The sequence below is a fragment of the Rhinopithecus bieti genome, unplaced genomic scaffold (assembly GCF_001698545.2).
Source record: "Rhinopithecus bieti isolate Rb0 unplaced genomic scaffold, ASM169854v2 scaffold_13857, whole genome shotgun sequence".
Taxonomy (NCBI): domain Eukaryota; kingdom Metazoa; phylum Chordata; class Mammalia; order Primates; family Cercopithecidae; genus Rhinopithecus; species Rhinopithecus bieti.
In genome coordinates, this window is record NW_016807741.1 from 1825568 (window position 1) to 1840393 (window position 14826).

Below are 14826 nucleotides of genomic sequence, written 5' to 3' on the forward strand. Positions count from 1 at the left end.
AGCCGAGATCACGCCACTGTACTCCGGCCTGGGTGAGAGCGAGACTCCGTCGCAAAAGAAAAAAAAAAGAAAATGTGGTACATGTACACAATGGAGTACTCCTCAGCCATCAAACAGAGTGAGATCCTATCACTTGCAACAACATTGTTAAGTGAAATAAGCCCGGCACAAAAAGACAAACACCATGTGTTCTCACTTACTTGTGGGATCTAAAAATCAAAACAATTAAACTCATGGAGATGAGAGTAGAATGATGGTTAGCAAAGGCTGGGAAGGGTAGGTAGTAGGGTATGCAAGAAGATGGGGACGGTTAATGGATGCAAAACATAATAGTGAGAAAGAATGAATGAGACCTAGCATTTGATAGCACAACAGGAGAACTATAGTAAGAACTGTATATTTAAAAATAACTAAAAGAGTGTAATTGGATTGTTTGTAACACAAAGGATAAATGCTTGAGGGGATGGACACCCCATTTCCATGATGTGATTACTACACATTTCATGCCTGTCTCAAAACATCTCGCATGCCCTGTAAATATATACACCCACTATGCACCCACAAAAATTTTAAATTAAAAAATAAATAATGATGAGTTCAAAGAATTTTGAGTTAGCAGAATTTTTTTTAATGTTTCAATGTTCCAAAACAAAGTCAATTCTCAGTAATTGAGAAGAAAGGGTCGTAAAGGCTACATAGCCACTTCCGAACTGGTTAAGGATGACCACTCTAGCATCTGAGTATCTCAAGTAATGAAGAAATAATTACCCTACATCCCTGGAAAGTATTAGTACAATATTAAAACTGCAACTGTAAAATCAGATCCCTTCCCTTACTCTTACTGAAGTATCATAAACTAGGTTTTATGAATATGAATTAACTTTCAAACTGAAATTATTCAGAAAGAATACAACAATATTTATAGAATATAATCTCCAAAGTTAGCAAAACTACTAGTGTGGATGTGACATAATATACAATCCAGTCTACGTCATTGCAATTTTTTTCATTTGTTCACTTTATTTTGTCTATCCAAGTTCATTATTTTTCCATTTCTACTTAACTCGGTGTGTATTTACTATTCTTGGTGCAATATTTTATAATATACGACCTCATTACAGGGACACATTATATCCTAGCTACCTAAAATCCTCCAGGTTTATCCCTCATTATTTCAGTATAATTGTTCATAGCACCCTTTTCACTCTCAAATGTATCCTAGTTTGGATGACAAATTTATGTTCAAAGATAGTAAAGTTTACTTTTTTTTTTTCAGACAGAGCCTCGCTCTGTTACTCAGGCTGGAGTGCAGTGGCACGATCTCGGCTCACTGCAACCTCCGCCTCCGGGGTTCAAGTAATTCTCCTGCCTCAGCCTCCCAAGTAGCTATGATTAGAGGTGCATGCCACCACACCCAGCTAATTTTTTGTATAAGGTATTTTTTAATTGTACCAAAAATCTTCACAAATTAAGCTTGGAATCCCCGGCCCTGCATTTTCCAGTCTTTTCAATTAGTAAGCTTTGATTTTCTTGTGAAATTACATCTTCTTGACTGTGGAGTATTTTTAAGGCAATGAGTAGCTGGTCTGTGCTGAGAACAAACACCTCCACTGAGGCTGGAACCAGGCCCTTCACGTGGACAGAGTGGCCCGTGGTCAACAGACTGTCACTTTCATTAACATATTGACAGCCAGAGAAAACCTTTCTAAGACAGGCCCAGCAGGGTGGCAAAAGATATTCTCATATCTGAGGGAGCCTCGGCCATATTTCTTTAATCTCTGAGTGCCTCAGTTTATCTGCTTATAAAGGAGCACAATGATGCCCACTACACAGGGCGGGCGCTCTAAACATCAAAGGGGTGAGAGCCAAAGGGCACTCACAGCCACCAGGAACAAAGACAGGAAGTAATTGCAAAATGTGTGGCTCCACTTCCAGCTTGCAAGCAGAGGGCTCCCACTGACTTGAAAGAGAGCATCACACACAGGCAGGAGAAGCCGCCAGGAGGACCAAGCCTATTACCTTTGTTCTCATTGTCTGAAAGGGCAGAGGAGAGGGAGAGCCACAGAGGAAGCTAAGAATGGTGGGGCAGAAAACAAGACCAGAAGAAAACTAACTGTTGGGCTACAAAAGGAAATCTGTGAAGACTGTATGCCAGGGACAGTTTCTAAGAAATCATCTATCTATTCTCTGATCCCTTGATATGACCCATTCATGCATTTCTCACCTTGGAATGCCTTTATCCCACACTCCCTCTGTCCTTCCTGACATTTCACATTCTAATCTAAAAGCTTCATGGCAGTTCAATAGTCATTTGTAGAGTGGATTAAATTTCAAAGTTCTTATGTTGGTAGCATTCTAAAGGTAAGGTATATTCAAATGATTAACCAATAGATAATGACATTGTGGCCAGGTGCAATGGCTCATGCCTGTAATCCCAGCACTTTGGGAGGCTGAAGCAGAAGGATCTCTTGAGGTCAGGAATTCAAGACCAGCCTAGCCAACATGGAAAAAAACCCATCTCTACTAAAAATACAAAAAAAAAAAAAAAAAAAAAAAAAAAAAAGGTGGGTGTCGTGATGCATGCCTGTAATCCCAGCTACTTGGGAGGCTGAGGCAGGAGAATCACTTGAACTCAGAAAGTGGAGGCTGCAGTGAGCTGAGATTGTGCCAGTGCACTCCAGCCTGGGCAACAGAGTGAGACACATCTCAAAAAAAAAAATGATATTGTAATTGGTGATACTATTTTATCACAAAATATGAAGACCTCCAAGGCTGAAGAATGGGTTTGAACAAGTACAAGTGCCATCACTGTTTTGGCGAACTCACAGCCAAGGGAATGTAAGACATCCTCCTGTGCATGAATACATGCTACTACGGTCAAATGGAAAAGCATGATAGTAGTAGGAGATGTTGCTCCAACCAGTATTCTTCCAGCAAAGGCTACTTCTCAAGACTCCTTCAGAGCACTCTGGGAAGGCATGCAAGTATACAAAGTGATGTGCTGAATGGGCTTGGCTGCAAATCATGCTTTTGTGCATGGATCCAGCTGAAAGTTGTCTCTGAATCTATCAGGCCTTCCCAGGGTTCCTTGAACCAGTGCAGAGAAAGTCAGGGAATATCATGACAAGAACATGGATTCAGGGTCAATTAGACTTGGGCTCAAACTCTAGTTCCACCAACCACCTCTGTGGCCAAGTGGCTCTGGATAAGTCACATGGCCTCGCTAGGAAGAGGAGTATGAGTCCATCAGCTTTGCAAGGGGCTGGCTGGCAGGATGAAATGCCCAATGTATTCCCAAGAGTCAAGCATTGTGCTGAGTTGACCTTTCCATTGCAGTGATAAACAACCCAGAATGGCAGAAACCCACCCCCAAAACCACCCAAATCCCCTACTCCACCCTAGGCCAGGGGGACAAGCAATAGAAAGTGAGAATCATTTTCAAGACATTAATATGAAATGCTTGCATATACTTAACCAAAATAGGACCTTAATTTAAGCATCTGGAAGAGCTAAACTGCACTTCTAAAGTAAGAATTCTTAGATGTCAAACGTATTCTATTTTATGATGTGTATAATTCTGCCTCTTCTATGTTGTTAACTTGTAGAAATTATGCACATGATTCATCTCTTCTAAAATCACACATGCTGGCCATGCACAGTGGGCCTCCCAGGGGCTGCCTCCTGCTCCAAGAGCCTTCAGTCCTGAATACATAAGAGGTAAAGGCCAAGGGCCTAGAGTTGCAGAGGCCTTAGAGCTCACCCGTCAGCCTCCTCATCGAAAAATGAGGCTTAGAGAGGGAAGTTGCTTGTTGAAAGTCAAACAATGAAGGCCTTGGGTAAGGATGTTGAGTAAGCCGCTATAAACCAAACCTGTCCACCCCAACCCCCTGCTGCAAAAAAAAAAAAAAAAAAAAGGCTTGCCACAGAACCTTATTCCCTGTTATTTCCAATTCTGTAGTCAAACAATGTCATCAGCCCATCTGGTACTGAGTCTGCCCTTCAAGAAAGAAGTTTTACTTCAATATCACAACAGAGGGAAACCCACTAATAATGGGTTAGTGTCATTTACTGTTTCCCAATATGACATAAGACCTAGTTTCCCATATGCCTGGGGTTGGCAAATCTGAGAGACTGGAAAATAAATAAATAAATCATCAAAAGAACCCTTTGAACATTGATACATGTGACATTTGCTGTCCCATGATAACAGACACCATGCTGGGACAGGCAAGTTAGCAAATCAAACATTTTAGCACATGTTTTAGAGAGTCCACTAGGCCTTCTACAAAATCAACTTCTCCATTTAAATTTCTGAGCATAATGATTTCTAATCACTGATCAGCATATTTTAAAAGGTGATAGCCTACACAGAGCATGACTTACCAACACTGAAGTGGAACTGGGTCCCTGTTTATAACTCTCCAGCTGCTAATCCTCACTGATGCCTAATTCTGGTTCCATCTCTGGGAATAAGGGAACAATCTATTTTGAATGTGCTCATTTACAGACCAGGTTGTTCTGAGGCTAATTTCCAGTTCAAACGCACTTCAGGGTTTCAAAGCAGTTTTGTACCCTCAAAGGAGATTACCATCAAGACCAGAGTAGGACAGAAGCCTACAGGAGGCGTGAAATCAGGGGACTTCACGTTTTTAGGATGAGAGACATCACAGAACCTGTCTAAAGGTGGAGGGGAAGGAACCAGGGGAGGCAGCTGAATGTCCAGTTGAAATTCCAGAGGACAGAGGTTGTCATTTTCAGTGGGTAACACAGGGATGAACCCCAGAGCATTGCTAGAGAGAAGGGGAGGGGAGGTGGGAGGGGGGCCCAAAGGAAGGGGAGGTAAGGAAGGAAAGGAATGGAGAAAAGAAGGCAGGCAAAGGAAGGGCCATGTGCAGAGATATTCTGAAGGAAGTTTAGATGACATGAGGCGTGGAGGGAAGGAAACACGGATTAAAAAGGACCCTCTTCACCCAACAGTTTGGAATTTTAACAGAGAAGTTCTGCTGGAACACGCAATGATACATTGTAAGTATACCACTCAGGGATTGAACGTTTTCTCTTAAGGAGCGTGCTTAATTCATGATGGAGAAGAAAGAGATCATTCAATTAGACTGACTTCTGTGGAATAACAAGTCAAAACTACTTAAATCCCAGTCCTTAACAAAGTGAGATATATCCATGTGGGGAAAAAAAAAAATCCCTGCTAGTAAAGAAAAACTCAAACCCTAAATTAGCAGGTTAATTCACAGTGTGGACATAAGAAATAGCATACTCAGTTTGATATTTGGTTGTCAACGAGAGAAAATAAAGCACACTAAATTCTATGGAATAAGCTTTCCCAACCCCAGAAATTACTAGGAACTCAATAGTTTTCTTGGCTGTAACAACTTGTAAATATCTAGAAGAGCCCAGATTTTGAAGCCCTGAGGACACTTGCTAAAACTAAGAAATTTGGCACTAGTCTTTGCACACAATTTGGGTTTTCTTTCAGAGTTGATATCTTACCAAATACAGCCATCTGTGTTCCCTCTGGGAAAGGTTCGACTGTTCTGTTGCCATTGACATGATGTTTGGCTAGAAAAAAAAAAGAAAGAAAGAAATGCAAGTTTAAGTGTAAAGTTCTAACACATACTAACACATGTCATTAAATGTGTCAATGAGCCTATTTCTCCTTTGAGTTAAAAATGCACCCCAGCTTACCCTCTGAAGAGAGCTTCAATCGTTTTGTTTTTAATCTCTGTTGCAGAAGGGCCTAAAGATCATCTAGTTCAGGTATGTCATTTTATAAATGAGTAGGCTGAGGTCTGAGCTTGTGCAGAGCTGGACAATGGGTGGCTACAGACCCAGCCCGGCCTGAAGGCTCCTGATATCCGGCCAGAGTCCCTCTTGTGCCAGGCCATCTCTAGAAAACAAGGAAAGCTCCAACTTCCAGGCTGAACTGGGGGTGGGTCCCCCTGAAGACTCCTAACAACCAGAACACTGATGCACTTGGTATTTAAAGTGAGAAGTAAAAAGGGCAAGGTACCACTGGAACCAATTTTTCAAGAAACACAATAGCAGAACATGTCATTTCACTATAATACAAGCACTGTTCACCCAGGCCAAAGACACCAGCCTTCTTAAGGGCCAGAGAGATATTCCAGTGCCTCCAACTGCTCCTTATCCCCCCAGGTCCTTCTAACCAGTCACCCTTCCCATCGTAGTAGACATCAAGGACTCAGAAGTAATAAGTGACCAGGTTATTGTTTTCCAGCATTAATTTGATCTTACAATCCCCCAAACTGTGATCAATAGAGAATATGAGTATTCCCCATCTATGAGCATTTTTAAAATAATATCCTCAGCAAGTTTTGAATATGAGCACTTATATGGAAAACACAAAAGACAAGGATAGCTAGGACGCTTCACACTGCATCATGGGCACAGACGCTTTGATGTAATGGGTCACACTGGATTGGCTGGGCTCAGGCAAAGGGCTCAGCACCGAAGCCAGGCTTAGAGGGGTCTAGGGAAGGATGACACGGTTCCTGCCCTCGAGGAGAGTACAGTTATCTTCAAGAAATAACAATTGCAAAAACAAACATTAAAGAAGGCATATAATTCTATGCTAAGTCCTGCCATGTGGACGAGAGTTCTGCAGGAGTGCAGGAGATTGTAGCAGGAGAGCTGCCGGGTGGGAAGTCAGATGTGCTGCCTGAAGGCACTGCCACTCCTGGAGTCCAAAGGAAAAGTCAGGTTTGCAAAGGCGAGGGTGAGGGAGCAACTTGAGTGAGGGCCAGGAGTCATCTTCCTGGGCCAGAGAATAATCTGTCTTGGTGGAGTGGAGGTGCTATTTTGAGAAGCAATGGCAAGTAAATCTCTTAGACTGAGACCAGGTCATGGAAGATCTTGAGCACCCATCCAAACCCATGGGAACCCCAGGCAGCCTCTGCAGTACCGATGCACATCTTTTAGAGCCTGAGGCTTACAGGGTTCACTAGTTCAGGTAGCGCTTAGGAATTCCCTCAATTCCCTTCTGGGGCTTCCACTAGTTCTGAAGTTATTGTGGCATTCCCACAAGCAGAAAGCCTGGGAAAAGGGAGGAGGTAGCCCAGGGTTCTGAGGGCAAGGTGGTGAGCTCAGTGGCCTGATGGAGCTTTGTAGCCACTACCTGGCATGATTAGCAGATGTGTGATGGAAGGTCCTAGATATGTGACAGAAGGACCTTGTCAAGCATTCACGGATCTGGTTAGGACCACTGGTTACTGAATTCAAATAAACATGCTGAGCTTCCATGTGGAGATCAAAGTTCTACCCTTTGGTTCTTGCCTCACAGCCCTGTCAGTGGTTTGGAAAACATTTGCCTTGACCCATATCACAAGTCAGAAATCTATTCAAACTCTTTAAACCCACGAATCCCACTTGTAAGAATTTATCTTAAGAAAAAAATGCAAGAGAAAAAAAGGCGACATACATAATATTTATGAAAGTATTACCTGTATTAACAAAATCTTAAAATCAACTAAATATCCAAAAGTAGAGAAATTGCTTAGAAAATTGCCATTTATGATTTATCAAATGAATGGAATATTACCCAACATATTTTAAATGCAGCCTTGAGAGAGATATAGAAATGTGGGAAAATATTTGGGATAATGGTAAGGAAACACAACCCTATTACATCTTCTACGTAGATTATAATGACAACTAATTAAAATATGAATATTTACGGGAAAAGAATGGCAGAAGAACATAAAAATGAAAATAGAAAGACTAGGCAAGACATTTATTTGTATTAATTTCCTTTGTCATTGTTAGATTCTTTTCTTATTGTCTAGGGTGAAAATGTTTGAATTCAAAAAATCAAAATTATAGAGTTTTCTATTTTTTCCACAGCAGTTGGTTTCCCAGGACAATCCATTGAGGTCTGTCAATGGCCCAGCCGAAACCCACGTGCTCACAATCCAAAGTGCACCCTATCTGATATCTCCTCTGAACACTGCAACACCACACAGGATGTCCTCCCACCCTAAAACAGCTTCTCTGCCAGCATCCCCCACCTTTGGGAACGGGCCTGCCATGCTCCTGCTTTTTAGCTGTCCTTATCCCTTCTCTTCCCTTCACTCCCCACATCCAATCTGCCACCACAGCTAGCGACTGTCCCCTCCCAGATACCTGCAGCATCCCCCTCACTTCTTTTTTCACTACCCAAGCCTCCCTATCCCCAACTATCATGACCCCTTTTCCTGGACTCCAATGTCTGCCTTCTAACTCTTCTATATCCCATGTCCAATTCATTTTTCCCAGTGTAGCCACAATTGTCTTTCCAAAGGGAAAAACATCTAATCATGTGACACAAACTCCATGACCCCTCCTCCCCTTCCATGGCACCCCATGACTCTGAGGCCCAAGTCAAAGCTCTTCGGCATGGCCTGGAAGCACCTGCACGGTCAGAACACCAGCATCCCTCATCCATCTACCACAGCCACCCTGGTCTCTTGGGACCAAGGGCCTTTGCTCTGCAGCACTCACCCAAGTAGCACTTTGTGCTTATGCCATTGTTTGGACAGGGACTGCATTTATCAATAGACTACAAGCTCAGGGAGGGCAGCGGTCGTAGCTCTTTGACTCCCCATTTCCATAATCCTCTCTCAGTGCATGGACACAGAACAGGCATTTGATGAGTATTTTTTAAATTAGCGAATGAGGTAAATGGTACTAAAAAATCTCTCTTTAGCCATTATGAAAGATAAACTTACTTGACACGTTAAAAATATAGATACACAGTTATGCATCACTTAACAACAGGGATACAGTCAGGGAAATCTATGTGTTGTTAGGTCATTTTGTCATTGTGCAACAGAGAGTGCACTTACACAAACCTAGATGGTAGAGCCAACTACACACCTAGGCTATGGCTATGTGATATAGTCTATTGCCCCAGGCCATGACCTGTACAGCATGTGACTATACTGAATACTGTAGTCAACTGTAATACAATGGTTAATACAAATGTAATACAACTGTAACACAAATAAGTATTTGTGATCTCGATATCTATAAGCACAGAAAAGGTACAGTAAAAACACAGTATAAAAGATTAAAAAATAAGATACACCTGTCTAGTGTATTTATGACAAATGGAACTTGCAGGACTGGAAGCTGCTCTGGGTAAGTCAATGAATGGTGAGTGGGTGTGAAGGCCTAGGCCATTACTGAACACTACCATGGACTTTATAAATATCACGCACTTAGGCTACATTAATTTTTTTTTTAATTTTCTTTCTTCGATACTAAATTAACCTCAGCTACTATAACTTTTTACTTTATAAACTTTTAAACTATTTTTTACTTTTCGACTCTTGTAATAACACTTAGCTTAAAACACAAGCACATTCTGCAAGTATACGAAAATATTTTATATCTTTATAAGCTCTTCCTATTTTAAAATTTTCATTTTTTACTTTTAAATTTTCTGTTGAAAACGAAGACACAAATGCACACATTCATCTAAGGATGATCAGAATCATTAATATCACTGTCTTCCACCCTCCACATCTTGTCCCACTGGAAGGTATTCAGGGGCAATAACACACTTGGAGCTGTCATCTCCTATGGTAACAACGTCTTCTTCTGGACACCTCCTGAAGTACCTGCCTCAGGCTATTTTACAGTTTTTGATTACTGCAGGAGCACACTCTAAAATAATGACTGAAAGTATACAGTCATCTATGATCATTATCAAGTATTATATACTGTACATTATCAAATGTGCTGAACTTTTCTATGACTAGCAGTGCAGTGGGTTTACAACAGTATCACCAAAAATACATGAATAATGTGTTGTGCTATGATGTCATGATGGTTACAATGTCACTAGGTGATAAAAGTTTTTCAGTTCCATTATAATCTTAAGGGACCACCATCATATACATAATCCCTTGTTGGCCAAAACATTGTTATGTGGCACACGACTGTTATATATCTTTATGTGTACATGTGTGTGTTCCTTACATAAAATGATCATTGAAAATGGCCCCTCAGAAATAGTTCCCCCAGTCAGGTGGCCTGGAGACAAGGGAACTCTTCTATTCCACTCCTTAAACCTCAACCCCTCTTCCCTTTCCCATTTACCTAGTCTCATCTGAGAGATTGGCAGTGATGGCTGAGGTGGAAAGACCAGAAATGCTCCATAAACTGGAGAAGGTGGAGGAAGTTCACTTGCTATTTCCTCCTCACTGATAAGGTCCCCGGGGGGCCTTGTCTTTAGTTCCGGAGCCTGAGGTCCAAAGATAACAGGTTCCGTAAACATGAGTTTGCACATTCTTCTGAAATACAGCTGAGTCTTACATCAGTCCTGTGAACCGCAGGCACAACACTCGCAAGCAGGAGACAGGACAGAACTCGCAAGCAGGAGACAGGACAGAACTGGTGGCTAAGAACAGGGGCTCCAGAACAAGACAGCCTGGGACTTTCAGCTCTCCCACTTCCTACCCATATGATCTTGGCTTAGTCACTCAACCTCTTCATGCCTCTGTGTCCTCATCTGTAAGAACTTCTTCATTGTAAGCTTCCTCATTTGTACTTACCTCATGGGGTGTTTTGAAAATTAAATACAAAAAGCACTCAGAATGGTGACCAGTACATAACAATCTCTATATAACAGTTAGGCTGGTATTATCACCTGTGTGTGAACTTTACTTTCTAACAGGTCTGGTTCAGGAATGGCAAATACACATTAGTCACCTCCTCTCCACGACCATGCTCATGGCAGACATCACTAATCAACCACCGCATACTTTCTTGATCCTTGAATGTGACCACAGAATCTTTTCTCAACACAGTACCCATACAGTCTCTTATCGCTTAGAGGTGGCACGTGTGATGAAATCACTTTGCCATTCAGGTTTAAATGGACAAAAAACAAAGATGGCACAGGGGAAGAAGTCATTTTCCTTCTCATTTCTACACTGCAATAAAACCCTCTGAAAATCCCCACACTATATATTGCTCTAGGGATAAAAGAATAAGGGGAAATCTGAGAGCTACTTTCCATTCCACAATGAGAGAATAGCAAGTTCTTTACAACCAAGAAATGACAGCTCTATTCCTAGAAACCAAGGTGGAGTTTCTAAAGACATTTTCTCATTGAAACTCTGCTAAGGCAAGTATTTGGGGGCTGAAGAACCAAAGAGCCTTTAAACCCTTCGTATAGGTTCAGTAAGAATTGTGGGGAGGGTGGGCTAACCTGGGAACCTAACCCCACCATCTACAAATTTGTTTCAAAATCAATGGCATGTTTCACCACAGAAACAAATTTATTAAACAGAAAAGTCATTCCTTGATCGAGTCCTAACTATTGATTACCAGTAGAGTGTGAAATGGAGACAGAAGAGTCTCCAACAGGGACATCTGTTGCCCAGCCATAGCACAGTGGGTGCCTCCCATCTGGTGGGTTGGGCACATGCCCCAGCCCCTTCTCTGCTCCCAGGGGCACACACCAAAGCCACATGCTCTGGGAGGACAACCTCTGCTGATGGCAGTGATGTGTCCTCCACCAAGAAGATATGAGGACAAGAAACAAATCTTGAGAGCCCAGGGCTTGCACAGCAGCAGTTAATTAGACCAAGACTGGGTCAAAGTTAGCTTCCGGATGTTGAAGGGGATCTGCGGAACATGTTCAAAAGCTTAAGAAGATGATACTGACATTGCTTTTTATTTTGTTTTGTGAATGTCTCATGTACTTCAAATTGTTTGACTTTCTTCCTAGAAAAGGGCACAGTAAAACTGCTTGACAATGCACCTACAATCATGCAAATTCAGGCATAAACCAATCAGGGATGAGCTCCGTGTCCTGTGCCCAACCAGGGATGCCTACAATTCATACCCTCTGGGTAAGGAGGGTGCAGAAAGCAGTGGGGACTGGGTGACCAGGGGATACCACCTAACTGGAGATTCGAGGAACAGCAGCTGCCATCTTGGAGGTCCTGGTTAGCCACTAGACACAAAATCATCTCAGGACTGGAAGAGTCTTGGATCAGACTAAACTCTCAGAGCTGCCGGTCAGCAAGAAGTACAAGCTAATCGGGTCATGTTATTAACCCCATGCCAACCCAACCCATACCACATGCTCCTGAGAGGTCTGGACTGACTTCTCAAGTGTTTCTACTGACCAATCCAGTTGCTACTGCACCAATCAGCAGAGGAGGGTCACGGTGGGGCTGGAATAAAGTGCATTTATCTCAGTAATATGGTAATAAAAATGTGTCAACCCCCCAACAAAATATGATCTCACAGTCCCTCTTGTTATCTGTTTCTTTGTAGCTCTTTCTCCAGGTCACAAAGTCACGGTGGTGCAGGATACAAGTCAGACAGGAACTAAGTAAGGTCCCTATGTGGCCCATAAGCCCTGGCCTCAGATCAGCCACTCCCATCTCTGCAGCAGGCCCCTCAAGGACACTGAGCATTCTGGGCCCTGATCCTGCCCAGGTCCTCTCCACAGACGCTAAGGATGAGGTGGCTGTCACTCAAATCTGGGGCAGAGGCTCTGAGAGACGACGGAGTCACGCCTCTAGTCACACATGTCCAGGAGAACTGAGGTTCTGTTGTGTTTGTCCCTCCCAGCTCCTACAGTGTGCAATATGGTGTTTTAAGGTGCAAGTAAACCAAGAGTGGGTTTTGTCCCCAATAGCGGCATGCTCTCTATGTCAGGAGGGGCTGCATGGGGACGAACGTGGTATGAGCGAGTCACTGGGAGGGGCTGCTCCCCTCCCTGCCAAGCATTGCCTCCACTCATCCTGTGTCCCAGGAAGTCCCAGCGCTCCTCCCTGACCTGGAAGGCAAGCGACAACTGCCAGCTGGGACCCGTGACGAGGAGCAGCAAGGCAGGGAGTCCCCCAGGAAGGTCACGGTGGGAATGAGGCAAATGTCTGCAGCTGCTGTGGGTACCCGGAAGGCGAGATTGACTCTCAAAGCTGGAGGAGAAGGGGAAGGCAGCTCATTGCCCTCCCCCATGGTGACCAGGGACTGTATGCAAGTGGGGGCTGCCCCCGAAACAAAAGGTATGTGATGGAGAAACAGAGGACAATTGGACAACAGTGAAAAATCGCGGCACCAAAAACAAATCATGTGTCATTCAGGATTTTATCCTCCTGCTCTGACTGCTGACCTCCCTACAGTCAACCCCGCCCTCCACTACCATCTCTCCGCTCCCTTTGCTCCAGATGCAGAAAACCAGAGATGCACCTCCCGGCTGGTAAGGGAGTGGATGCACAGCTCAGGCAACCCCCATACCTCCCAGCTCTTTCTGCAGAAGAGCAAGTCTGAGCTTCGACATGTCGGAACAGGATAGGCAGAACAGGCCAGGCTGAAAGCCCAGCCTGCACAGTAACCCGTCTTGGTGAGGCATAAGCTGGTACCTAGCGTTGGGTCATTTGACTCATGTTTTCATTCACTGGCAAGGATGTTCTCTGCATTGATATGTGCCAGGAGTTACAGTGTTGTGGTGCAAAGATAAATTTCATAGACCCTACACTCAAGGACCTCCATTTCATCGACAGCTTATTAAGAAAAATCCTAAGAGAGGATTTTTAGCCCAAAGAGTGAGGAAATAAGGATGAGGATACATTTTTAAAAGAATAAAGTATTATGCAAATAGAAGGCCTTCTTCCTTCTGATGATTTGCCTGCTGCATTTCCTGAAGTCACAAGCTCAGTGCACAAGCCCACGAGTGTGACCACAAGCCTACGATGGCAAAGCTGAATGGAGATGTCCCAACCACAAGCCCCTTTTCATTCATTAAAAAAATTGGCGGGCAGATAGCAAAGTCAAGAGAGTGTTACCATCCTGGCCAACATGGTGAAACACCATCTCTACTAAAAATACAAAAATTAGCTGGGCATGGTGGCGTACATTTGTAGTCCCAGCTACTCGGGAGGCTGAGACAGGAGAATTACCTGAACGCAAGAGGTGGAGGTTGCAGTGGGCCAAGATGGCGCCATTGTACTCCAGCCTGGGTGACAGAGCGAGACTACGTCTCAAAAAATAAAAAAAAAACCTGGCCTAAGATGAGCCTACCGTGCCACCATTCCCTGAGGCTGCAGATTGTCAGGGGAGTGAAGAAAGGTGATAACAGGGATCCCCCATTAGAGTGCAAGAGGAAGCCAGTGGCCCTAGAAGCCAGCATGGAGACCATCTCTCCAGGCTCCCCAAACCAGGCATCCACGATTCTGCAAAAGACAAAGGTTGCATCACCAAAGAAAAAGGGAGGAATGATGGGAACTTATATTATGCAAATAAATTGTTAATTATATAAATACACAATAGACATTCAGTCACACAAGAGAGACTAGCTTTGATTTGTGCAAACGGCAAAACTTGCAAAAACAATGCTGAGCACTGACGAGGCTTCAGTGAGACAAGTTTTCTCCTACACTGCTCATGAAGCATGAAACGCTACAGTCTATTCAGAAAGCAGTATAACAATAGATACCAAGAATGCCAAAAGCCAGCCTGGGCAACATAGCGAGACCCCCATCTCTACAAAAAATAAATACGTTGGCTGGGCGCAGTGGCTCAAGCCTGTAATCCCAGCACTTTCGGAGGCCGAGACGGGCGGATCACGAGGTCAGGAGATTGAGACCATCCTGGCTAACCCGGTGAAACTCCGTCTCTACTAAAAAATACAAAAAAACTAGCCGGGCGAGGTGGCGGGCGCCTGTAGTCCCAGCTACTCGGGAGGCTGAGGCAGGAGAATGGCATAAACCCGGGAGGCAGAGCTTGCAGTGAGCTGAGATCCGGCCACTGCACTCCAGCCTGGGCAGCAGAGCAAGACTCCATCTCAAAAAA

At 43.7% G+C, this 14826-nt stretch overlaps 1 protein-coding gene across 5 annotated transcripts in view; it reads right to left on the bottom strand.

Annotated features, from left to right (window-relative positions):
* The window catches only part of MSRA (methionine sulfoxide reductase A), a 368732-nt gene that overhangs the window by 215743 nt on the left and 138163 nt on the right, over positions 1-14826 (bottom strand). For all 5 annotated transcript variants that reach the window (XM_017883694.1, XM_017883695.1, XM_017883696.1 and 2 more), the window contains one exon: positions 5506-5574. In XM_017883694.1, coding sequence (XP_017739183.1) covers positions 5506-5574 — 69 coding nt within the window. The remainder of the gene's footprint in view (positions 1-5505; positions 5575-14826) is intronic.